Genomic DNA, 26,286 nt, shown 5'->3' with positions numbered 1-26,286 from the left:
AATGGAGTTGATTGGCGTCCTATTGAATTGTTTGTGTGTCTGTAGAATCAGCCCTACGTTTGCTGATGCCTACTCCAACATGGGCAACACTCTGAAGGAGATGCAGGATATCCAGGGAGCTCTACAGTGTTACACCAGAGCCATCCAGATCAACCCTGCCTTCGCTGACGCTCACTCTAACCTGGCCTCCATACACAAGGTGACTCATCTGCCATCTCTGTTCTCAACCCCAATTCTAAATCCACTCCTATCAGACCTACAGTGAAGTCGACTTCACTTTTCTTCTGTCACTGATATTCCGCAGAACAAAATTGGGTCTGCAATTAGTTTTTTAATGAATGGAAATATTACATTTCATTTTATTTATAAAGGAAGTTGTGTTATGATTCAGTTATTGTTCCCCCCTCAGGACTCTGGAAACATCCCAGAAGCCATTGCTTCATACCGTACAGCCCTGAAACTGAAGCCTGACTTCCCTGATGCCTACTGCAACCTAGCACACTGCTTGCAGGTACACACACACACACTAGTCTCCTATGTCAAGTTACTGCAGATACGCTCGAGGCCAAATCCTCATGTATTGATGAGTTAAACCAATTAAGGCTCAAGTTACTGCAGATACGCTCAAGGCCAAATCCTCATGTATTGATGAGTTAAACCAAGTAAGGCTCAAGTTACTGCAGATACGCTCGAGGCCAAATCCTCATGTATTGATGAGTTAAACCAAGTAAGGCTCAAGTTACTGCAGATACGCTCAAGGCCAAATCCTCATGTATTGATGAGTTAAACCAAGTAAGGCTCAAGTTACTGCAGATACGCTCAAGGCCAAATCCTCATGTATTGATGAGTTAAACCAAGTAAGGCTCAAGTTACTGCAGATACGCTCGAGGCCAAATCCTCATGTATTGATGAGTTAAACCAATTAAGGCTCAAGTTACTGCAGATACGCTCAAGGCCAAATCCTCATGTATTGATGAGTTAAACCAAGTAAGGCTCAAGTTACTGCAGATACGCTCGAGGCCAAATCCTCATGTATTGATGAGTTAAACCAAGTAAGGCTCAAGTTACTGCAGATACGCTCAAGGCCAAATCCTCATGTATTGATGAGTTAAACCAAGTAAGGCTCAAGTTACTGCAGATACGCTCAAGGCCAAATCCTCATGTATTGATGAGTTAAACCAAGTAAGGCTCAAGTTACTGCAGATACGCTCGAGGCCAAATCCTCATGTATTGATGAGTTAAACCAATTAAGGCTCAAGTTACTGCAGATACGCTCAAGGCCAAATCCTCATGTATTGATGAGTTAAACCAATTAAGGCTCAAGTTACTGCAGATACGCTCGAGGCCAAATCCTCATGTATTGATGAGTTAAACCAAGTAAGGCTCAAGTTACTGCAGATACGCTCGAGGCCAAATCCTCATGTATTGATGAGTTAAACCAAGTAAGGCTCAAGTTACTGCAGATACGCTCAAGGCCAAATCCTCATGTATTGATGAGTTAAACCAAGTAAGGCTCAAGTTACTGCAGATACGCTCGAGGCCAAATCCTCATGTATTGATGAGTTAAACCAAGTAAGGCTCAAGTTACTGCTCTTTGATTTACATTTCCCAGATGTTCCACGTCAGACTGCCTCACAAAACTTCTCACACCAACACGCACCTCACCACTTAGACAGCAGTCCTCTCCTCTCCCCAGATTGTGTGTGACTGGACAGACTATGATGATCGTATGAAGAAGCTGGTGAGCATCGTGGCTGACCAGTTGGATAAGAACCGCCTGCCCTCGGTGCACCCCCACCACAGCATGCTGTACCCCCTCTCTCACGGCTTCCGCAAGGCCATTGCTGAGAGGCACGGCAACCTCTGTCTGGACAAGGTACAGGCCCTCATCAAAGCAAGTACAGCATTGACCTTCTATTCAGGTGAAAGTTGGGCTGGGATGCTTGCATGGTGAAGGGTAAACGGTTAGGTGGGATGGCTTGGAAGTTACCCGCCTGGCGCATTTTAAAGAAACTTAAGCCCTTAGTCTTTTATTTAGTTGAAAATATACATTAAAAGCAGCCATAGATGGCAGAAGGTGGTTGGGTTGCTTGAAGGGGGAAGAGCTTGGTCCGGTCATAGATTGGTTAGGGTTGGATGTCACGGTCAGGTTCAGGCTAGTTGTAACTGCGTAATGGACGAGGGATCTGGTTTCAATCTGCCTTGTCTAGTTGGACCACGTGAAAGGAGCTAGGGTTTATGGTCATCGTCTGACAGGCTATGATGTTCCAGTGTCCATACTTAGCAATCATTCTATGTAGTATGCTAGAATAGAGCCTTGGACTAGGTTTCAAATGGCACCCTTTTCATTACGTAGGGCAGTATTTTTGGTTAAGTAGTTCACTATATAGGGAATAGGAAGCCATTTGGGATGCATCCTGGTTAGTCTAACGCACCTGTCCCCGTCCCTCCACAGATCAATGCGCTCCACAAGCCGGCCTTTGAGTACCCCAAGGACCTGAAGGCCAGCGCAGGGCGTCTGAGGGTAGGATATGTCAGCTCTGACTTCGGGAACCACCCCACCTCCCACCTCATGCAGTCCATCCCCGGCATGCACAACTCTGAGAAGTTTGAGGTGAGGGTTTCTTACTGTTGTGTGACATATTACCACTAGACTGGCAACAACCAATGATTTAAAATGAACTGATGTTTGTTTACTTGGATTCGATTGATTTAAATGACAATGTTTTTTTTTGATGTAACTGAATAAATAATGGATAAATAAGTGAGGTGTTATAGTGACAAACATTATTTTAAATTTGTTGCTCATAACATGGTTATAACATGTTTGGCTGGGGTTTTAACAGTTGGTCGTAACATGGTTATAACATGTTTGGCTGGGGTTTTAACAGTTGGTCGTAACATGGTTATAACATGTTTGGCTGGGGTTCTAACAGTTGGTCGTAACATGGTTATAACATGTTTGGCTGGGGTTCTAACAGTTGGTCGTAACATGGTTATAACATGTTTGGCTGGGGTTCTAACAGTTGGTCGTAACATGGTTATAACATGTTTGGCTGCGGTTCTAACAGTTGGTCGTAACATGGTTATAACATTCTCTCCCCAGGTGTTCTGCTATGCCCTGAGCCCAGATGACAACACCAACTTTAGGGTTAAAGTGGTGGCCGAGGCCCATCACTTCACTGACCTGTCACAGGTGAGTAAACTCCGATTGAGAACTGAATCTAAGTACTTCGGAAGTAGCTTCCTTTTCTCTGTCCACTCAGCCACACCCAACACTTCAGAGTAAAGATTTAAATCCTCTCCCTCCATCTCTACTCCTGTCTCTCCCTCATCTCTACTCCTGTCTCTCCCTCATCTCTACTCCTGTCTCTCCCTCATCTCTACTCCTGTCTCTCCCTCATCTCTACTCCTGTCTCTCCCTCATCTCTACTCCTGTCTCTCCCTCATCTCTACTCCTGTCTCTCCCTCATCTCTACTCCTGTCTCTCCCTCATCTCTACTCCTGTCTCTCCCTCATCTCTACTCCTGTCTCTCCCTCATCTCTACTCCTGTCTCTCCCTCATCTCTACTCCTGTCTCTCCCTCATCTCTACTCCTGTCTCTCCCTCATCTCTACTCCTGTCTCTCCCTCATCTCTACTCCTGTCTCTCCCTCATCTCTACTCCTGTCTCTCCCTCATCTCTACTCCTGTCTCTCCCTCATCTCTACTCCTGTCTCTCCCTCATCTCTACTCCTGTCTCTCCCTCACCTCTACTCCTGTCTCCCTCACCTCTACTCCTGTCTCTCCCTCACCTCTACTCCTGTCTCTCCCTCATCTCTACTCCTGTCTCTCCCTCATCTCTACTCCTGTCTCTCCCTCATCTCTACTCCTGTCTCTCCCTCATCTCTACTCCTGTCTCTCCCTCACCTCTACTCCTGTCTCTCCCTCACCTCTACTCCTGTCTCTCCCTCATCTCTACTCCTGTCTCTCCCTCACCTCTACTCCTGTCTCTCCCTCATCTCTACTCCTGTCTCTCCCTCACCTCTACTCCTGTCTCTCCCTCATCTCTACTCCTGTCTCTCCCTCATCTCTACTCCTGTCTCTCCCTCATCTCTACTCCTGTCTCTCCCTCATCTCTACTCCTGTCTCTCCCTCATCTCTACTCCTGTCTCTCCCTCCATCTCTACTCCTGTCTCTCCCTCCATCTCTACTCCTGTCTCTCCCTCCATCTCTACTCCTGTCTCTCCCTCCATCTCTACTCCTGTCTCTCCCCTCCATCTCCTCTACTCCTGTCTCTCCCCTCCATCTCCTCTACTCCTGTCTCTCCCCTCCATCTCCTCTACTCCCCACCGTCAGCTCCCGTGTAACGGTAAGGCAGCAGACAGGATCCATCAGGATGGACTCCACATCCTGGTGAATATGAACGGCTATACCAAAGGAGCCCGCAACGAGCTGTTTGCCCTGCGCCCCGCTCCCATCCAGGTGAGATGATAATCAGGCTTCATTTAGCCGTGTTCATTTCTATACTGAACAGCAATAGAAACGCAACATGTGAAGTGTTTGTGCCATGTTTAATGAGCTGCATTTAATTGTTTTAAGGTCATACCAACCATCCTTTTGCTATTTGATTTAGTATTTTAATACTCTAAGTATAAAACAAATTGTAATCGGCCTTACTGCTATTTGACCATACAAACGTATTGAATAACAGAATGAAATGCATGCTGCGGCGTGACGATTCCCTTCGATGTAACTAAGGGGCCTAGTGCAAACCATGAAAAACAGCCCCAGACCATTATTCCAACTTCAGTTGGCACTGCATTGGAGCAGGTAGCGAACTCTCGACATCCGCCAACCCCAGGTTGGTCTGTCAGACTGCCAGATGGAGAAGTAAGATTCATCACTCTACAGACAGCGTTTTACGCTGCTCCTGAGTCCAGTTGCAGCGAGCTTTACACCACTCCAGCCGACGCTTGGCATTGCACATGGTGATCTTAGGCCATGGAAACCAATTTCATGAAGCTCCCAATGAACAGTTCCTGTGCTGATGTTGCTTCCAGAGGCCGTGTGGAACTTGGTAGTGAGTGTTGCAACAGAACAACAGACAATATTTACGGGCTTCAGCACTCGGCGTCCTCGTTCTGTGAGCTTGTGTGGCCTACCGCTTCGCTGCTGAGCCGTAGTTGCACCTAGACTTTTCCACTTCACAATAACAGCACTTACAGTTGACCAGGGCAGAACTGTGACTGACTTGTTGGAAAGGTGGCATCCTATGACTGTGCCACGTTGAAAGTCACTGAGTTCTTAAGGCCATTCTACTGCCAATGTTTGTCTATGGAGATTGCATGGCTGTGTGCTTGATTTTTAAATATATATATATATAATACACACACACATACAGTTGAAGTCGGAAGTTTACATATATTTAAGCTCAGTTTTACAATTCCTGACATTTAATCCTAGTAAAAATTCCCTGTCTTAGGTCAGTTAGGATCACCACTTTATTTTAGGAATGTGAAATGTTAGAATAATAGTCGAGAATTATTTATTTCAGCTTTTATTTCTTTCATCACATTCTCAGTGGGTCAGAAGTTCCACAAGCTTCCCACAATAAGTTGGGTGTATGTTGGCCCATTCCTCCTGACAGAGCTGGTGTAACTGAGTCAGGTTTGTAGGCCTCCTTGCTAGCACACACTGCCCATACATTTCCTATAGGATTGAGGTCAGGGCTTTGTTGTCCTGCCACAAATGTGGAAGTATGCTTGGGGTCATTGTCCATTTGGAAGAGTCATTTGCGACCAAGCTTTAACTTCCTGACTGATGTCTTAAGATGTTGCTTCAATATATCCACACAATTTTCCATCCTCATAATGCCATCTATTTTGTGAAGTGCACCAAAGCACCCCCACAACATGATGCTGCCACCCCCGTGCTTCACGGTTGGGATGGTGCTCCTCGGCTTACAAGCCTCCCCCTTTGTCCTCCAAACCTAACGATGGTCATTATGGCCAAACAGTTCTATTTTTGTTTCATCAGACCAGAGGACATTTCGCCAAAAAGTACGATCTTTGCTCGAATGTGCAGTTGCAAACCGTGGTCTGGCTTTTTAATGTAGGTTTTGGAGCAGTGGCTTCTTCCTTGCTGAGAGGCCTTTCAGGTTATGTCGATATAGGACTCGTTTTACTGTGGATATAGATACTTTTGTACCTGTTTTCTCCAGCATCTTCACAATGTCCTTTGCTGTTGTTCTGGGATTGATTTGCACTTTTTGCACCAAAGTACGTTCATCTCTAGGAGACAGAACGCGTCTCCTTCCTGAGCGGTATGACGGCTGAGTGGTCCCATGGTGTTTATACTTGCGTACTATTGTACAGATGAACGTGGTACCGTCAGGCGTTTGGCTACGTGGTCACATGGTGTTTATACTTGCGTACTATTGTACAGATGAACGTGGTACCGTCAGGTGTTTGGCTACGTGGTCACATGGTGTTTATACTTGCGTAATATTGTACAGATGAACGTGGTACCGTCAGGCGTTTGGAAATTGCTCCCATTGGTGTTTGGAAATTGGTCTTGGCTGATTTTCTTTTGATTGTCCGATGATGTCAAGCAAAGAGGCACTGAGTTTGAAGGTAGGCCTTGAAATACATCCACAGGTACACCTCCAATTGACTCAGGCTAATTGACATCATTTATCAGAAGCTTCTAAAGCCATGACATCATTTTCTGGAATTTTCCAAGCTGTTTAAAGGCACAGTCAACTTAGTGTATGTAAACTTCTGACCCACTGGAATTGTGATACACAGTGAATTATAAGTGAAATAATCTGTCTGTAAACAATTGTTGGAAAAATTACGTGTCATGCACAAAGTAGATGTCCTAACCGACTTGCCAAAACTATAGTTTGTTAACAAGAAATTTGTGGAGTGGTTGAAAAGCGAGTTTTAATGCCTCCAACCTAAATGTATGTAAACTTACGACTTCAACTGTATTTATACACCTGCCATCAATAGGTGTGGCTGAAATGGCCGAATCCACTGATTTGAAGGGGTGTCCGTATTTTTGAGTTGCACCCCCTTTTTCAGAACCTTTAATTCGTCAGGGCATGAACTCTACAAGATGTCAAATAAATTCCACAGGGTTTCTGGACCATGTTGACTCCAACGTTTCCCCACAGTTTTCACGTTGGCTAGAAGTACTTGGGGCGATAGCACATTCTTGACGCACACAGGAAACTGAGTGTGGAAAAACCCAGCAGCGTTGCAGTTCTTGACATTCTCAAAACGGTGCGCCTGCCATACCCTGTTCAAAGGCACTTTAATCTTTTGTCTTTCCCATTCACCCTCTGAATGGCACACACACAAAATCCGTGTCTCGAGGATTTAAAATCATTCTGTAACCTGTTCCCTCCCCTTCATCTACACTGATTGAAGTGTATTTAACAGGTGACATCATTAAGGGATCGTAGAGTTCACCTGGTCAGTCTGTCATGGAAAGAGCAGCTGTTCCTAATGTTTTGTACACTATGCTTTAACTGAAACAAAAGAGGCCTAGAAGAAAGGCTGATATTTTAACAAAATCTTATTTTTTGCTCACAAAGTAATTCAAGATGATCTAACAGCATATTTCCATGAAACTGATTGAGATCATATGATTGGCAGGCATTCCGTTTGGACATTTCATCGTTAACACATGAAGAATTATAATTTACGATTGACAGTGATGGCCTATTTGGAAACTAGTTACGCCTTACTTGGTGTTTTGAGGGTATTAAAAATGTCACATTTTCTTGAGACAACATATTTGGGGGTAGGCCTGTTCTACAATGATATTCAGTAGGCTACATCTGTCATTAAACTTTGAATTATTTTTTTATTTAAGTGCGCTCCCTCATCAAAAAAAAGTCCCTACACCACAGCTGGGATATAATGTCCAAATAAAGTTGACTGTGCCAACTGTTCTCTCCTTCTCAGTGTATGTGGCTGGGCTACCCGGGGACCAGCGGAGCTCCTTTCATGGACTACATTGTGTCAGACAAGGAGACGTCCCCCTTCGAGGTGGCAGAGCAGTACTCTGAGAAACTAGCCTACATGCCACACACCTTCTTCATCGGAGACCACGCTAACATGTTCCCCCACCTCAAGGTGAGATTCCTGTTTATCAAGTAAATAAACGTTTGTTGAGTGGCTTGACTTGAACGTTATTATGTTGCTAATGTGCAGTGATAGGTCAAATTTGCAAGCCCTCACATAATATATCAGGGAATCCTGGAGGGACTGTTTTGTCCTTGTCATGTTTCCTGTGAATGAATGAATTTTATTTTCGTGTCAAATCGCCAGTTGGCAACACATCCCTTATGGGTTTAGTTGGCGCACAAACATTACAATAATTCACTATGATAATTACAATTCTTCTTGTGTTCTGTGCATTGCACATCACATGGAGTGGGAGTGGGGGGGGGGTCTATGCATAGTAAATTACTTCCCTAGAGCAATAAAATAATGTGCATATATACATAAAGGTTATTTTTTTTTTCTGTATATGTTTTTCTGAGTCAAAGGTCAAGTTTCAGCATCAAGGATATCAGTGCAGTGAATTTACATATAAAGGTGTAGTAATTGGTCGAGAGCAACAGCCTGGCTCAATACTAGGCCCTTTATTATACACTATTTATGTTTAATAATGTTGGTTTGTAGCTTTTTATTAATACATGGGACTGTGCTGGTTTGTTATTCCCCTACAGAGCAGCAGACCATTTAAAACCTCTTAGATGTAAGGTCCCCTGTTTTGGGGACCAAAGTGCTCCTGTTACCGGTTCCGACCGTCAATGTTGCTTAAATCGATCTGTGGATCAGAATGGCCTGCATTGAACGATAGCCCTGTTTCCCACGGACAGTTTATTTGTTTTATTTTTAATATTTAAATGAGCCTGTGACGTAGGATGTGAAATCTGAAACCACTTGAAGCTGGGATGTCCCTCCTACCATTTCATTCGCTCTTCCGACTGTCCATTAACTCAACCCTACATCGCAGCCACTGACAAAGCACATTCCTGCAATAGTTACATCGTTACAGCCCATTCATGTAAAATAATGAATAGAACAAAACACTTTCTGTTTATCATAGACGGACGGACAAGATGAGTATGAGATTAATGGCGAGTTCAGGAAGCCAAGCTAGAGCCCTGAGACGTTCGCAGCGATGTGGGCAGACGTTTTAATCAAGAGAGACCTTTGTGCATATTTTCTATTCTCTCTAACACTAAACATACAAATATGTACTTTACAGTTATAAGGAAGGCAAAATTGTACAATTAGTCGTTTTTATAATGCTTTATTTAGAAAGCATATGTCATTTCAAACCTTATTCATACATTATTGTTGAATAGGAAATGCATCGTAAAATGTTTCATATTTGTAACTTTGTGCTTGTCTTCAAGTGAATACTCCTCAGATAAATGTATAGTTATTTCTATCAGAAAGTATGCAGCATTAATTATTGTTCATGGCCTTATGATAATGAATGACTTTGGGGCATTATGTAGATGACATTTAGCTGGTTAAAGACCAGCTTGGCTTGGCCGATCTTAAATGATTGCTAAATGGTGATAAAACCAAGTTTGTTTTTCTCCAAGTCTCGTAGAATTGACCCTGAAGATCTGCACCTTGAACTCCCTCATTTTTAAAAAAAAACGCACATTGAAAAACATAACTAAGAACAGGTACATATTTTACAATCAGGAGAAATGTCTGTATTCATTCGATGGAGTCTCACTGGGCTGTTATAAAATGTGTAATTTAGATTCTTTAATTTGTTACATTGGTAGAGGAGCAGTATACCATGTCGCAAACACCCGCCTATAACTCATCACTGATAGTCAGACCAAGGTCCTTTTCCCAGATTATTTTCATCGTAGTAAAAGAGGAGCCGCCATTCTCAAAGGAGTCTATAGATAAAGGAGATTTGGCCTTTGATGGATTGTGCTGTAGCAAGAAGGGTCTCAACTTCATTCAGCTGTGCTCCAAACCTCCCCTTGGAAGTCCAATGAGGAAATTGTCTAATTTCTATGTGTGTATACATGTGTCCATACACGCACACATTATATATATTTTTTGGAGCACATTGGATTCGCTGCAGAGCTCTTGAAAGGATGTCCGTGTAGTTGTGTTGTGATGAAACAGTCCCGATCGATAGAGTACGCCAAAGATGAAAGTTGGCATCACTCAGGGCTTTTGGCAAGTCTGGGTTGCATGCTATTGGCGAATGAGAGCATATCTGAGGAAATGGCAAAAAGTATTTCCTACAGACCTTCCATGCTTGTCGGGTGCTGTAAATCTCTAAGGTTTTGGCTATGTTTCCCACTTCACTTAAGTTATTAATGAATATTAATTGAGCGGTGTTACAAAGATCCCAAGGCATTGAAACCCCGGTCTCCAATTGGAACGGACAGTGTCTTCATAGAGCTGGTGAGTGTAAGATTGAGAGGGGAAACAATGGATTTGTTCAAATGTGTCTTATATCGTGAAAACTTGCCGTACTATGCATTTGTCTAAAATGGGAGGGATTTCTCGGGGTTGGGTATGTAGAGCAAGACATCATCCGCGTAGAACGAAATCTTGTGCTGAAGGCCGCCTGCAGAAACACCCATAATACTTGGATTGTGCCTTATCAACTCTGCCCCCAACCAATAGAGCAGGGGCGACAGTGAGCTTCCTTGCCTTGTGCCACGTCCCAAAGGGAATCTCAGAATTCAGACCGTTAGTACTCGCCATGGCATTTGGGTGAGAATATAAGGACTTAATCCATTTAATAAAGTTTGGGCCCATATTGAACTTTTCTAAGACTGAGAACAGTTCCACTCCGTCCTGTCCCAACACCTTCTCAACATCCAGTGACGACAGCAGGACAGTGGTCTTCTGTGCGTTTTACTTGATCTATAATCTAAAAAAAGATGGTGAATGAAGAGTAAATGTTTCTAATAAATATAGTTTGATACGCTTTTATTACTTTGGGAGGAAGTGTTTTCGTCTTTTGCCGAGCAATTTGGTAGTTATTTTATAGTCAGAATGGGCCGGAAGGACGTGCAGGATAGAGGGTCCTTGTCTTTTATAGCAACGCTGTAATGAGGGCTGTGAACATAGTCTTTGAGAGCTCCCGTTTTTAACAACACTAATAGTCTGGGAGAGCTCCCGTTTTTGCAAAAAAAAAATCATCCTGCATGAAAATAGGGCTAAGCTGGGGCCAAAAAGCTTTGTAGAACTCTCTGGGGAAATCCATCTGGGCCTGGGGACTTGTTAGGTGGCATGGAGATGATTGCTTCGATCTCAGGAGTGAAAGGGGAGTTGAGCTCTTGGTGGGTCTGATAGTTTTGGTTGCGAGTATCGCTCTAGGAAGGAATGGAATTCTGCATCTGTATGTGTTCTCTCAGAAGTATATAATTTGCAGTACAAATCATGGAAAGTTAAATGCATTTTATTTGGATCGTATGTGAACTCGTCATCTGCTGTTCAGATGGCGATGATTGTACGCTCTGACTGCTCTTTTTAAATTGGCAAGCAGTCTGCTGGGCCTATTGCTATACTCATGGTTTTTCTGTTTTAGTACATCTCCTGAGTATAGTCCAAGTTTAGTTTAGCTTTGGCTACTTTAAGTTGACTCCAGGAGGTGCTGCCTGGGGATTATTTATGTACTTTTTCGCTGTGTTCCAACTCCCTGAAGATCTAATCTGTGTGCTTTCATTGCCTTGTTCTTAGAGGAAGCATATGCAATTAGATGACCTCTTAAGTGTGGCTTTGGCAGCGTCCCACATTGGCCGGAGAAATGGGAGAGACGTTGTTTGTAGTTGTCTATCCATGTAGTAACCGATGTATGGAATGCTTCGTTTGATAACATGGAGCTGTTGAATTTCCAGCTCTTTGACCTCGGGATGTTTTTAGAGGTCGGGGTGGACAAAGACGTGATCTGAAAGTGCTGTGTGTCCGATTTTGTAGAAGTGGCAGACTTTATGGAAACCTCTCTATACGAGAGTAGGTGTTATGGATATTGAAGTAGCATGTATAGTCCATGGATTAGCTATTAGTCTCTCTCCAGATATTCATCATACCCATCTCTTTAAGAGTTCCACAGTATTGAGCTCATGGCGAGGATCTCCTTCCAGAGAGACGTCAGGGATTTACTCTGTTTCACAGAAACATGGCCCTCTCGGGATATACTGTCCCAATCCATACTGCCATCTGTGTTCTCAGTACATTGCGCAGACAGGAATAAAGAGCTCTCCGGGAAGAAGAAAGATGGTGGTGTATGTTTCATGATTAACTACTCATGGTGTGATTGTGACAACGTACAGAAACTCAAGTCCTTTTGTTAACCCGACCGAAAATACCTCACAATCAAATGCCGACTGTATTTCCTCCCAAGGGAAATTTCTTGTATCATCCCCCTAAAGCCGATACCACGACGGCCCTTAAGGAATCACACTAGACTTTATGCAAACTGGAAACCACATATCCTGAGGCTGCATTTATTGTAGCTGAGGTTTAACAAAGCAAATTTGAGGGAAACGCTTCTGAAATTCTACCAACATGTTAGTACTGTAGTACGGCAAATCTGATCTCAACTCTGTTTTGCTCCACCCTTCCTATGGGCAGAAACTCAAACAGGAAGTACCTGTGCTAAGGTCTATTCAACGCTGGCCTAACCAATCGGAATCCATGCTCTAAGATCGTTTTGCACATGCGGACTGATGTGATCCGGGTAGCCTCTGAGAATAACATTGACAAATGCACAGATACGGTGTCTGGGTTAATCAGGAAGTGTATAGGAGATGTTGTACCCGCTGTGACTATTAAATCCTACTCAAACCAGAAACCGTGGATAGATGGCAGCATTTGTGCAAAACTGAAAGTGCGAACCTCTGCATTTAACCATGGCAAGGTGGTTCCCAGACTGGGAATATGGCTGAATACAACCTGTAGTTATTCCCTCCATATCAAATCAAACAGGCAAAACATCAGTACAGAGAGTGGAGACAGCTACACCTGCAATTACATCTGCTAAATATGTGACCAATAAAATTAGATTTACTACTAAATGTTTGACATCAGATATCTTCTGGCTTAAAGCCAGACGTCTAGTGAGCTCTGGATGGGTTATCTGTACAGCTGCCATTTTCCCTCCCCTTGTGCTTCCTAATAGTATTTTCTTCTCCCCTCTGCTTCAGGTGAACATGCTGCTCTTCCTTCTGAAAAAAGCATGCATCACAACTTTGTTCATTTGCACAATTTCTCTCATTCACTTAAGCGTGTAAATGTCCACACTCACTGACAATGGCATTCGGTAGCTACTAGCTCTGCTTGTGTAACTTTGAACTGGATTTGACTGTGCAAAAAGTGTGTTTGTTTTCCTTCAGCTAACGATGGCTATGTGACTTCGCTATTAGTTTGTGCTAATTTTGTTAGCATTCCGGTGATGGAGGCCCAATGGGCTTTTCTTGCGTTGTCAATGCTCTCTTGTGTGCTATGGCGGTAATTATTATTCCCAGGGCACCCTTGAAAATGAGACCCTGGCCTCAATGGGTTTCCCCTTCTTACGGAAAGCTTACATAAAAATAAACTGAGATCTGAAAGGAAAAAAGGTGTGCTTTGATGAATGAAAAATAATGCTTTTAGGTCTTCAACCCCGACTTCACATGCAGTTCACCTCTTCACCTCCAGTATTCTTTTTATTTTCTTCAACAGAAAAAGGCGGTGATTGACTTCAAGTCAAACGGCCACATCTTTGACAACCGCATCGTTCTGAATGGTATCGACCTCAAGGCCTTCCTGGACAGCCTGCCTGACGTTAAGGTGGTCAAGGTGAGACAGTGACATAGTGAATAGCCCTAACCCTTCCTGAACAAGCCTGTCTGACGTCAAGGTGAGACGGTGACATAGTGAATAGCCCTAACCCTTCCTGAACAAGCCTGTCAGACGTCAAGGTGAGACAGTGACATAGTGAATAGCCCTAACCCTTCCTGAACAAGCCTGTCAGACGTCAAGGTGAGACAGTGACATAGTGAATAGCCCTAACCCTTCCTGAACAAGCCTGTCAGACGTCAAGGTGAGACAGTGACATAGTGAATAGCCCTAACCCTTCCTGAACAAGCCTGTCAGACGTCAAGGTGAGACAGTGACATAGTGAATAGCCCTAACCCTTCCTGAACAAGCCTGTCTGACGTCAAGGTGAGACGGTGACATAGTGAATAGCCCTAACCCTTCCTGAACAAGCCTGTCAGACGTCAAGGTGAGACAGTGACATAGTGAATAGCCCTAACCCTTCCTGAACAAGCCTGTCAGACGTCAAGGTGAGACGGTGACATAGTGAATAGCCCTAACCCTTCCTGAACAAGCCTGTCAGACGTCAAGGTGAGACAGTGACATGGTGAATAGCCCTAACCCTTCCTGAACAAGCCTGTCTGACGTCAAGGTGAGACAGTGACATGGTGAATGTTCTGTGAACATATTTATATTGGGCTATGAACTATTGGAAAAGTAGTTCGTAGTCCAGTGTCTGTTCCTTGTCGTGTCCTTTAAATTTGAACAGTGAAGACCTGCCCTTATCCTCCAGAAAGTATGATGCAAATGCTTTGTAGATCACTGACTCCTTCCTTCCTTCCTTCCTTCCTTCCTGTCCAGATGAAGTGTTCCATTGAGGAGAGTGGCGCAGCAGAAACCAACGGGGCTCTGTCCATGCCCGTCATCCCCATGAACACAGCAGCTGAGGCCATCATCAACATGATCAACCAGGGACAGATTCAGGTCACCATCAACGGATTCACTGTCAGCAACGGACTGGCCACCACACAGGTACTGGAGGGGGGACTGGCCACCACACAGGTACTGGAGGGAGACTGGCCACTACACAGGTACTGGAGGGGGGACTGGCCACCACACAGGTACTGGAGGGAGACGCGCGCGCGCACACACATACACACACAGGAAATGGATAAGAGTGAGTGCCATGCTGTTATTTTGCTGTTTGGAGTGAAGCAGTGAGGTCCCTGTGTGGTTGACCTTTGATCCCAGCCATGTGACATGACGAGGGTCTGTAGTGTTACATCTCATGTATACTGTGTTTTCAGATACTTCCAGGGGAGGAGGTTGTATTATCAGGGTCTGTATCCCTCCAGGTATGATACAAAGACTGGCTAGTACTGGATAAAGACATTGGGTCACTTGCATGTCTACTTTTGGGGAATTTGACACCTGGGAAAGCGGTTCCAGTACTGTAGTGAACAGGGGTCAGAACAGGGGTGTAAGGTTAACACGGTCACTATGCACTGGCCTCTCCTCTGCCCCCGTCTATCTCTCTGCTCATAGTAAATCTCTCCATCATAACCTCCTCCATCTCAGCTCAACAACAAGGCGGCTACAGGAGAGGAGGTTCCTCGTACCATCGTGGTGACAACCCGCTCCCAGTACGGCCTGCCTGAAGACTCCATCGTCTACTGCAACTTCAACCAGCTCTACAAGATCGACCCTCCCACCCTGCAGATGTGGGCCAATGTAAGCATCATGCTAGAAACCCCTTTCTCCATGATCCTGTTGTCTGAGATGTTCATGTTGCTTCAGGAATACCCTGTTTCCTGACTCAGGGTGTCTGAAATGGCACCCTGGTTCCTATGTGACGGGGCACTAGCTTTGACCAGGCCCTATACCCTGGTCAACAGTAGTGTACTATATAGGGGCTCTGGTCAACAGTAGTGCACTATATAGGGGCTCTGGTCAACAGTAGTGCACTATATATAGGGGCTCTGGTCAACATTAGTGCACTATATAGGGGCTCTGGTCAACAGTAGTGCACTATATATAGGGGCTCTGGTCAACAGTAGTGCACTATATATAGGGGCTCTGGTCAACAGTAGTGCACTATATATATAGGGGCTCTGGTCAACATTAGTGCACTATATAGGGGCTCTGGTCAACAGTAGTGCACTATATATAGGGGCTCTGGTCAACAGTAGTGCACTATATATAGGGGGCTCTGGTCAACAGTAGTGCACTATATATATAGGGGGCTCTGGTCAACAGTAGTGCACTATATAGGGGCTCTGGTCAACAGTAGTGCACTATATATAGGGGCTCTGGTCAACAGTAGTGCACTATATATATATAGGGGCTCTGGTCAACAGTAGTGCACTATATATAGGGGCTCTGGTCAACAGTAGTGCACTATATATATAGGGGGCTCTGGTCAACAGTAGTGCACTATATATAGGGGCTCTGGTCAACAGTAGTGCACTATATATATATAGGGGGCTCTGGTCAACAGTAGTGCACTATGTATAGGGGCTCTGGTCAACATTAGTGCACTATATAGGGGCTCTGGTCAACAGTAGTGCACTATATATAGGGGCTCTGGTCAACAGTAGTGCACTATATATATAGGGGGCTCTGGTCAACATTAGTGTACTATATATAGGGGCTCTGGTCAACATTAGTGCACTATATATAGGGGCTCTGGTCAACAGTAGTGCACTATATATAGGGGGCTCTGGTCAACAGTAGTGCACTATATATATATAGGGGGCTCTGGTCAACAGTAGTGCACTATATATAGGGGCTCTGGTCAACAGTAGTGCACTATATATAGGGGCTCTGGTCAACAGTAGTGCACTATATATAGGGGCTCTGGTCAACAGTAGTGCACTATATATAGGGGCTCTGGTCAACAGTAGTGCACTATATATATAGGGGCTCTGGTCAACAGTAGTGCACTATATATAGGGGCTCTGGTCAACAGTAGTGCACTATATATAGGGGCTCTGGTCAACAGTAGTGCACTATATATATAGGGGGCTCTGGTCAACAGTAGTGCACTATGTATAGGGGCTCTGGTCAACATTAGTGCACTATATAGGGGCTCTGGTCAACAGTAGTGCACTATATATAGGGGCTCTGGTCAACAGTAGTGCACTATATATAGGGGCTCTGGTCAACAGTAGTGCACTATATATAGGGGCTCTGGTCAACAGTAGTGCACTATATATATATAGGGGGCTCTGGTCAACAGTAGTGCACTATATATAGGGGCTCTGGTCAACAGTAGTGCACTATATATAGGGGCTCTGGTCAACAGTAGTGCACTATATATAGGGGCTCTGGTCAACAGTAGTGCACTATATATAGGGGCTCTGGTCAACATTAGTGCACTATATATAGGGGCTCTGGTCAACAGTAGTGCACTATATATAGGGGCTCTGGTCAACAGTAGTGCACTATATATATAGGGGCTCTGGTCAACAGTAGTGCACTATATATATAGGGGGCTCTGGTCAACAGTAGTGCACTATGTATAGGGGCTCTGGTCAACATTAGTGCACTATATAGGGGCTCTGGTCAACAGTAGTGCACTATATATATATAGGGGGCTCTGGTCAACAGTAGTGCACTATATAGGGGCTCTGGTCAACAGTAGTGCACTATATATATATAGGGGCTCTGGTCAACAGTAGTGCACTATATATAGGGGGCTCTGGTCAACAGTAGTGCACTATATATAGGGGCTCTGGTCAACATTAGTGCACTATATAGGGGCTCTGGTCAACAGTAGTGCACTATATATAGGGGCTCTGGTCAACAGTAGTGCACTATATATAGGGGCTCTGGTCAACAGTAGTGCACTATATATATAGGGGCTCTGGTCAACAGTAGTGCACTATATATAGGGGCTCTGGTCAACAGTAGTGCACTATATAGGGGGCTCTGGTCAACAGTAGTGCACTATATATAGGGGCTCTGGTCAACATTAGTGTACTATATATAGGGGCTCTGGTCAACAGTAGTGCACTATATATATAGGGGGCTCTGGTCAACAGTAGTGCACTATATATAGGGGCTCTGGTCAACAGTAGTGCACTATATATAGGGGTTCTGGTCAACAGTAGTGCACTATATATAGGGGGCTCTGGTCTACAGTAGTGCACTATATATAGGGGCTCTGGTCATTAGTAGTGCACTATATATAGGGGCTCTGGTCATTAGTAGTGCACTATATATAGGGGCTCTGGTCAACAGTAGTGCACTATATATAGGGGCTCTGGTCAACAGTAGTGCACTATGTATAGGGGCTCTGGTCAACAGTAGTGCACTATATATAGGGGCTCTGGTCAACAGTAGTGCACTATATATATAGGGGGCTCTGGTCAACAGTAGTGCACTATATATAGGGGCTCTGGTCAACAGTAGTGCACTATATAGGGGCTCTGGTCAACAGTAGTGCACTATATAGGGGCTCTGGTCAACATTAGTGCACTATATAGGGGCTCTGGTCAACAGTAGTGCACTATATATAGGGGCTCTGGTCAACAGTAGTGCACTATATATAGGGGCTCTGGTCAACAGTAGTGCACTATATATAGGGGCTCTGGTCAACAGTAGTGCACTATATATAGGGGCTCTGGTCAACATTAGTGCACTATATAGGGGCTCTGGTCAACAGTAGTGCACTATATATAGGGGCTCTGGTCAACAGTAGTGCACTATATATAGGGGCTCTGGTCAACAGTAGTGCACTATATATAGGGGCTCTGGTCAACATTAGTGCACTATATAGGGGCTCTGGTCAACAGTAGTGCACTATATATAGGGGCTCTGGTCAACAGTAGTGCACTATATAGGGGCTCTGGTCAACAGTAGTGCACTATATAGGGGCTCTGGTCAACAGTAGTGCACTATATATAGGGGCTCTGGTCAACATTAGTGCACTATATAGGGGCTCTGGTCAACAGTAGTGCACTATGTATAGGGGCTCTGGTCAACAGTAGTGCACTATGTATAGGGGCTCTGGTCAACAGTAGTGCACTATATATAGGGGCTCTGGTCAACAGTAGTGCACTATATATAGGGGTTCTGGTCAACAGTAGTGCACTATATATAGGGGCTCTGGTCAACAGTAGTGCCATTTAAATTCCGTTTCAGACACACAGGACCTCTTACTGACCTCGTCTCCGGTCTCTCCTGTAGATCCTGAAGCGTGTTCCCAACAGTATTCTGTGGTTGCTGCGTTTCCCTGCGGTGGGCGAGCCCAACATCCAGCAGTACGCCCAGAACTTCGGCCTGCCCGGCTCCCGCATCATCTTCTCCCCCGTGGCGCCCAAGGAGGAGCACGTGAGACGGGGCCAGCTGGCCGACGTGTGTCTGGACACGCCCCTCTGTAACGGACACACCACCGGCATGGACGTCCTCTGGGCCGGGACACCCATGGTTACCATGCCAGGTGAGACAGTGTATGATCGCAGAGACGTTTCCTCCTGAAGTGTTCACTACTCTCCATAAATTAGAACGTGTTGACTTCGGTTAGAGGGGGTTTCTATGTCCCAGTCATTTCCTGTTCTAATGCATGAAGGGAACTACGGAGAAAGGAGAGATAATTGGGATGCACGGTTCCGTGTGTTGTAATAGCAGTGGTGTGTGAACGACAAGTCGGTCTTTAAATGTGCCGTGTGTTGTAATAGCAGTGGTGTGTGTGTGTGAACGACAAGTCGGTCTTTAAATGTGCCGTGTGTTGTAATAGCAGTGGTGTGTGTGTGTGAACGACAAGTCGATCTTTAAATGTGCCGTGTGACCATACAGGTGAGACCCTGGCGTCGCGCGTGGCAGCCTCTCAGCTACAGTGTCTGGGCTGTCCCGAGCTCATCGCCCACACCAGACAGGAATATGAGGACGTGGCTGTCAAACTGGGCTGTGACATGGAATAGTAAGGACCTCTGACCAACACACACTCCAGCTAGCTCTCTCTAAATCTCCCCCTCTTCTCACACTCCATCTGTCTCTCCATCTCTTCTGTGGTTGAGCATCTCTCCCTCTTCTCACCATTGTTGTAACTGACCCGGTTCTCACCATTGCTGTAACTGACCCGGTTCTCACCATTGCTGTAACTGACCCGGTTCTCACCATTGCTGTAACTGACCCGGTTCTCACCATTGCTGTAACTGACCCGGTTCTCACCATTGCTGTAACTGACCCGGTTCTCACCATTGCTGTAACTGACCCGGTTCTCACCATTGCTGTAACTGACCCGGTTCTCACCATTGCTGTAACTGACCCGGTTCTCCCCCCCAGTCTGAAGATGATCCGGTCCCGTGTGTGGAAGCAGCGTATCTGCAGCCCTCTGTTCAACACCAAGCAGTACACTATGGATCTGGAGAAGCTCTACCTGCAGATGTGGGAGCGTCACGCCGGCGGCGGCAAGCCAGACCACCTGGTCAAACTGCAGCCCGTCGAGAGCAGCGAGAGCGCCTGAAGTCCCGGACTCGGGGTACGTCCCAAATGGCACCCTATTCAGTACACTGCTTGTGACCAGGACCTAAAGAGGACTTGGACAAAGGTAGTGCACTACAAAAAAGGAACAGGGTGCTATATGGGACGCAGCCCCCGACCAGATGTCCCCCCCCACCCTGACCTCTAACCTCACCACCTGACCCTGTCAAACTCCAGCCCCTCCAGAGCAGTGGAAGAGTCTGGGCTGGAACTCTGACCCCCACTCGCCCTTCACTCTACCCATCCTGCCCAAAGCTTCGCGCCCATCTGCTCTTCTTTAGCACCATTCAACCCCGCATCCCTTCCCCTGTGACTTGGACTCTTCTCTGTTGTAGAGCCTACAGGTGTGTCCACCGTGTCGTCACCTCATCCCACCTTCCCCCTCCTCCACTCTAGTCATATCCCATCCATGTCTGTTTCCCTGAGCCAGACTGAGCCTGAAGCACTTTGCTCTTCACCTGAGACTCTTCCCCAAACCACATCTTCCATACAGGGTAGGAGAGGACGAGGAGGAACACTCCCCCTCTCCATCCCGCCCTCCATCCAGCGCCTGGAAGAGACTCCCGTGGCCTTTTCTCTTCTTCTCTCTGTGTGTATATGGGACTTGTTACACAAGTCTGCATCAATGTTTTTCCATGTTAATATAATAATTGAATGTGGAGAGAGTATAAAGGGACTGTTGCACCGCAGTCTGAACATCTAGTAACTCCGATCTAAAAACGGTGAATCCGCTTAAACATGTTTCAACATTTTGTTTTTAGTCTTGCGGCTGCTCTTGGTTTTTCTCCTCTTAGGCTATTGGTTATTCAGGATGAGAGTAGATGTTGGTGTTTATTATCACATTTCAGAGAGAAAGATCATAACCACTCCCTTCACCCCCCCCCCCCCCCCCCCCCACCACCACCAAATGCCAACTTTAAGGATTTCGTCATGTTTCAATGTAAGAAAACAAAAAAATATACTCAATTGCTTTGTCCTCTTGTTCGATGTCACTCACCATGCTGGTTAAGACCAAACTGTATGGATAAACTGGACAGACGGGAGGTTCTTGTTAGTACGACCCATTTCTTTCACCCTTAGTTATGCCCACCTCTCCCTACATAATGATTGATTTTATCACTCCAACCAGGAATGGCCTACGTAAGTATTTTCTAAGCAGTTTTAGTTTTGTACTCGTCTTTCTGTGAACTGTTTTATTGAAGCTTTGTCTGGTATGCTGCAGGGCTCGGACTCCATTTCTGTTGAAATAAAGAAAAATATGGTAAACCTCTTGGAATGTGTGATAGTTTTGCTGCTTTAATCAGGGTAGTGTATGGGCACGTTCCCCCAATACTGCATCCACCTTACAGATGTTTTTCTCAATTTGGTATAACTTTTTTTTTAAAAACCATGTAGATTTTCAAAATGTATACACAAGACACAGAACTGTTGCTGTAAATGTTCAGAATGGTGTACACAAGACAACTGTTGCTATGTCTGCTACTGTTCTCTCCACCTCCACTGATATGTCTGCTACTGTTCTCTCCACCTCCACTGTTATGTCTGCTACTGTTCTCTCCACCTCCACTGATATGTCTGCTACTGTTCTTTCCACCTCCACTGATATGTCTGCTACTGTTCTCTCCACCTCCACTGATATGTCTGCTACTGTTCTTTCCACCTCCACTGATATGTCTGCTACTGTTCTTTCCACCTCCACTGATATGTCTGCTACTGTTCTCTCCACCTCCACTGATATGTCTGCTACTGTTCTCTCCACCTCCACTGATATGTCTGCTACTGTTCTCTCCACCTCCACTGATATGTCTGCTACTGTTCTCTCCACCTCCACTGATATGTCTGCTACTGTTCTCTCCACCTCCACTGATATGTCTGCTACTGTTCTCTCCACCTCCACTGATATGTCTGCTACTGTTCTCTCCACCTCCACTGATATGTCTGCTACTGTTCTCTCCACCTCCACTGATATGTCTGCTACTGTTCTCTCCACCTCCACTGATATGTCTGCTACTGTTCTTTCCACCTCCACTGATATGTCTGCTACTGTTCTCTCCACCTCCACTGATATGTCTGCTACTGTTCTCTCCACCACTGATATGTCTGCAGCAGCTGGTGTTCGTTCAGTAACATACACGTTCAGTAACTGTAGTCTAGACATTTTGAGCAGACTGGGAGTCGACAAATTCATAAGGTGGAAATGTAGTAGTCAGAGATACTGTATAAATTACCTGCAGAGCATTTTCAAATATAATTTTCTCTAGGTTTATGTTGTCAGGACCGCAGAGTTTCTAAACCATACGTCTACTGTCTCTGATATCTTCAACCTTCTCCGGAAGAGAGATGTTGTATTTTTATTAACAATAATTAGTCAATACATAGGTACATTGGGAAACATATAGAGTATACAAAGGACAGTTGGGCTAGGAGGTACAATAACACATTACACAAACACCTTAAAGGATATACACATCATTTTAACAAGAGTTTTTTTTTTTTTGTAAGAATATTTCATTGTCTTAAAATATTGAAATCAGGCATTTGCTTTTTGCAAACGCAAGCTTCTGCTCAGCCAGTTTTTAATCTGCAGAGTGTCTTTGCCTGCATGTTTGCCTTCCTGTGGTCTCACAAAAGTAGTCAATTTAATTCTCTGGCTGCTTTGTTGGACGTTCCTGCAGTCAGCATGCCAATTGCAGGCTCCCTCAACTTGAGACATCTGTCATTGTGTTGTGAAACACATGCACATTTTAGTGGCCTTCTATTGTCCCCAGCACAAGTTGCACCTGCGTAATAATCATGCTGTTTAATCAGCTTCTTGATATGCCATACCTGTCAGGTGGATGATGTATCTTGGCAAAGGAGAAATGCTCATTAACAGGGATGTAAACACATTTGTGCACACGGAACATTTCTGGGATCTTTTATTCCAGCTCATGAAACACGGGACCAACTCTTTACATGTTGAATTTCTATGTTTGTTCAGTGTTGAAGCTGGGACCTAGAGACTGAAAAACAGCTTCTATCTTCAGGCCATCAGACTTAGTGGAATTATATTTCCTACAAACGTTTCATCTTAAATGTCGCTATAAGAAGAATATAATGTGTCGTTTTATGCCAGCAGCAGACCACCCTGCAGACCACCTTGCAGATCCCCCTGCAGACCACCCTGCAGACCCCCCTGCAGATCCCCCTGCAGACCCCCCTGCAGATCCCCCTGCAGACCACCCTGCAGACCCCCCTGCAGATCCCCCTGCAGACCACCCTGCAGACCCCCCTGCATACCTATTGTAGTATTGATATACTTCTTTCAAATACTATACCTTGTGTCTGACCTCTATTTAAACAACTGGTGTTGAATAGTCAGGTAGAAACTCTCATGTGAAACAGCCAAAATCATAAAGAACAAATAAAACTTCCATTTAGATAGGGCAACTCTACCACTTTTCAACCCAATGCCCCAGGGCAGTGATTGGGGACACTGCCCTGTGTAGGGTGCCGTCTTTCGGATGGGACGATGCATTATCTCCAGCACAATAACAGTGTCTACGTATGTTAAGAAAAGAGGTAAGCAGCAATGTTGAATGACCAACATCTTCCAAAGATGCTCTAAGCGTAAGCAGAGAGAATCTGTAATAAATGGGCAACAGCTCTTGCTTTTTTTTTTCATTCAACCTTTTATTTATATAGGTTATTCTCATTGAGATAATCTAGTTAGGCCAAGAAAAGAAACAGAACATGTAGTCCTAAACAGAAATGAACTCGCATATCCAGAGTAGGGTTGTAAAAGATTTGATGAAAATATGTGACCGCAGGTAAACTGTAGAAAAAGAAAACGACAAGAAATGTATTGTATAGAAAATACATGTTTATCTGTCATGTCACGTGTAGGTGGGGTTACTGCTCGACTACATTGCAGAAGCCAGATCTTACAACGCATGGATAGGTTGGAGGAGGCCGGTGGCATCTTAATTGGGGAGGACGGGCTCATGCTATTGGCTGGAGTGGAATCAGTGGAATGGTATCAAATACATCAAACATATGGTTTCCATGTGTTTGATGCCATTCCATTTGCGCCGTTCCAGACATGATTATGAGCCGAACACACAAGCCAACACTTCCTGTTTTTCCACTTCGTTCATCGTTCAACACCGTTTCCATTTAATTGAACATTCCACTATGTTTTTTTTGTACTGAACACAGCCCGGACAGCAGCACCTAGGTCCTCTATCCCCCAATGAAATATCGACCTATCAGCAAGGCTGGTAATTATTTTAAAATACTTACTGCACGAATGTGGAATTATATTTCCTACAAACGTTTCATCTTAAATGTCGCCATAAGAAGAATATAATGTGTCATTTTAAATAACTTGAGACTACAATTGTATTAAAACATGAACTCAGTCACGATTAGCTTGATTTAGTTACACATTTTAGATGTGGACAGTTCAGGGATATTTTCTCCCCCCCCTTGATGAGATAAGATACTGTGTTAATGGATTACATCAATTAGAAATGAAACAGTAGGTACAGTGCCTTCGGAAAGTATTCAGACCCCTTAACTTTTTCCACATTTTGTTACGCTACATTTTATTACGTTACATGGATTAAATATAAAATATTCCTCAGCAATCTACACATAATACCCCATAAAGACAAAGCTAAAACAGGGTTTTTAGATGTTTTATTTGCAAATGTATATCAAACACAAAACAGAAATCTTATTTACGTAAGTATTCAGAACCTGTGCTATGAGACTCCAAATTGAGCTCAGGTGCATCCTGTTTCCATTGATTATCCTTGAGATGTTTCTACAACTTGATTGGTGTCCACCAGTGGTAAATTCAATTGATTGGACATGATTTGTAAGGGCTAAACACGTGTCTATATAAGGTCCCACAGTTGACAGTGCATCATTCTTAAATGGAAGAAGTTTGGAACCACCAAGACACTTCCTTGAGCTGGCCGCCTGGCCAAACTGAGCAAGAAGGGCATTGGTCAGGGAGGTGACCAAGAAACTGATGGTCACTCTCACAGAGCTCTAGAGTTCCTCTGTGGAGATGGGGGAACCTTCCAGAAGGACAACCATCTCTGCAGCACTCCACCAATCTGGCCTTTATGGTAGAGTGGCCAGACGGAAGCCACTCCTCAGTAAAAGACACATGACAGCCCGATTCATGCTGTGGGGATGTTTTTCAGTGGCAGGTACTGGGAGACTAGACAAGATCAACGCAAAGATGAACAGAGCAAAGTACAGAGAGATCCTTGATGAAAACCTGCTCCTGAGCGCTCAGGACCTAAGATTGGGGTGAAGGTTCACCTTCCAACAGGACAATGACCCTAAGCACACAGAATGTCCTTGAATGGCCCAGCCAGTCCGGACTTGAACCTGATCGAAAATCTCTGGAGAGACCTGAAAATAGCTGTGCAGCAGCGCTCCCCTTCCAACCTGACAGAGCTTGAGAGGATCTGCATAGAAGAATGGGAGAAACTCCCCAAATACAAGTGTGCCAAGCCTGTAGTGTCCTATCCAAGAAGACTCGAGGCTGTAATCGCTGCCAAAAGTGCTTCAACAAATTATTGCGTAAAGGATATGAATACTTATGTCCTTTTTTTAAATACATTTGCAAACATTTCCCCAAAACTTTTTTTGCTTTGTCATTATGGGGTATTGTGATGTCATTATGGGGTATTGTGATGTCATTATGGGGTATTGTGATGTCATTATGGGGTATTGTGTGTTGATTGATGAAGGGGAAAACATATAATCTATTTTAGAATAAGGCTGTAACGTAACAAAATGTGGAAAAAGTGAAGGGGTCTGAATACTTTCCGAATGCACTGTACATCAACATTCATTTTTCATAAATAAAATATGTAGGGTAGATTTGTAAACGAGGAAATACTTTATTTCAGCACTATGGAATGAGTGTCAAATAATTACATATTTGCTTCGTCTGCTCAATGAGAAGGTTTGATTTATACTGAAGATTTTATCCTGTAGAGGGAAAA

General features: G+C 44.6%; 1 protein-coding gene across 13 annotated transcripts in view; it reads left to right on the top strand.

Annotated features, from left to right (window-relative positions):
• Positions 1–21,546, top strand: part of ogt.1 (O-linked N-acetylglucosamine (GlcNAc) transferase, tandem duplicate 1) — a 40,340-nt gene extending 18,794 nt beyond the window's left edge. For 4 of the 13 annotated variants that reach the window (XM_036970150.1, XM_036970147.1, XM_036970145.1 and 1 more), the window contains 14 exons: positions 46–199; positions 410–511; positions 1,697–1,894; positions 2,456–2,614; positions 3,107–3,196; positions 4,338–4,463; positions 7,955–8,125; positions 13,718–13,834; positions 14,654–14,824; positions 15,100–15,147; positions 15,371–15,523; positions 18,983–19,235; positions 19,592–19,715; positions 20,081–21,546. In XM_036970150.1, the coding sequence (XP_036826045.1) occupies positions 46–199; positions 410–511; positions 1,697–1,894; positions 2,456–2,614; positions 3,107–3,196; positions 4,338–4,463; positions 7,955–8,125; positions 13,718–13,834; positions 14,654–14,824; positions 15,100–15,147; positions 15,371–15,523; positions 18,983–19,235; positions 19,592–19,715; positions 20,081–20,261 (2,047 nt within the window). In that variant the 3' untranslated portion in view covers positions 20,262–21,546. Of the gene's footprint in view, positions 1–45; positions 200–409; positions 512–1,696; positions 1,895–2,455; positions 2,615–3,106; positions 3,197–4,337; positions 4,464–7,954; positions 8,126–13,717; positions 13,835–14,653; positions 14,914–15,099; positions 15,148–15,370; positions 15,524–18,982; positions 19,236–19,591; positions 19,716–20,080 lie in introns of those variants that run through there. The other 9 variants (XM_036970153.1, XM_036970149.1, XM_036970148.1 and 6 more) reach the window with 5 other exon arrangements.
• The last annotated feature ends 4,740 nt before the right edge of the window (positions 21,547–26,286 follow it).

Source organism: Oncorhynchus mykiss, chromosome 31, assembly GCF_013265735.2.
Source record: "Oncorhynchus mykiss isolate Arlee chromosome 31, USDA_OmykA_1.1, whole genome shotgun sequence".
NCBI classification, from domain to species: Eukaryota; Metazoa; Chordata; class Actinopteri; order Salmoniformes; family Salmonidae; genus Oncorhynchus; species Oncorhynchus mykiss.
This window is presented reverse-complemented; position numbering and strand designations above follow the sequence as displayed.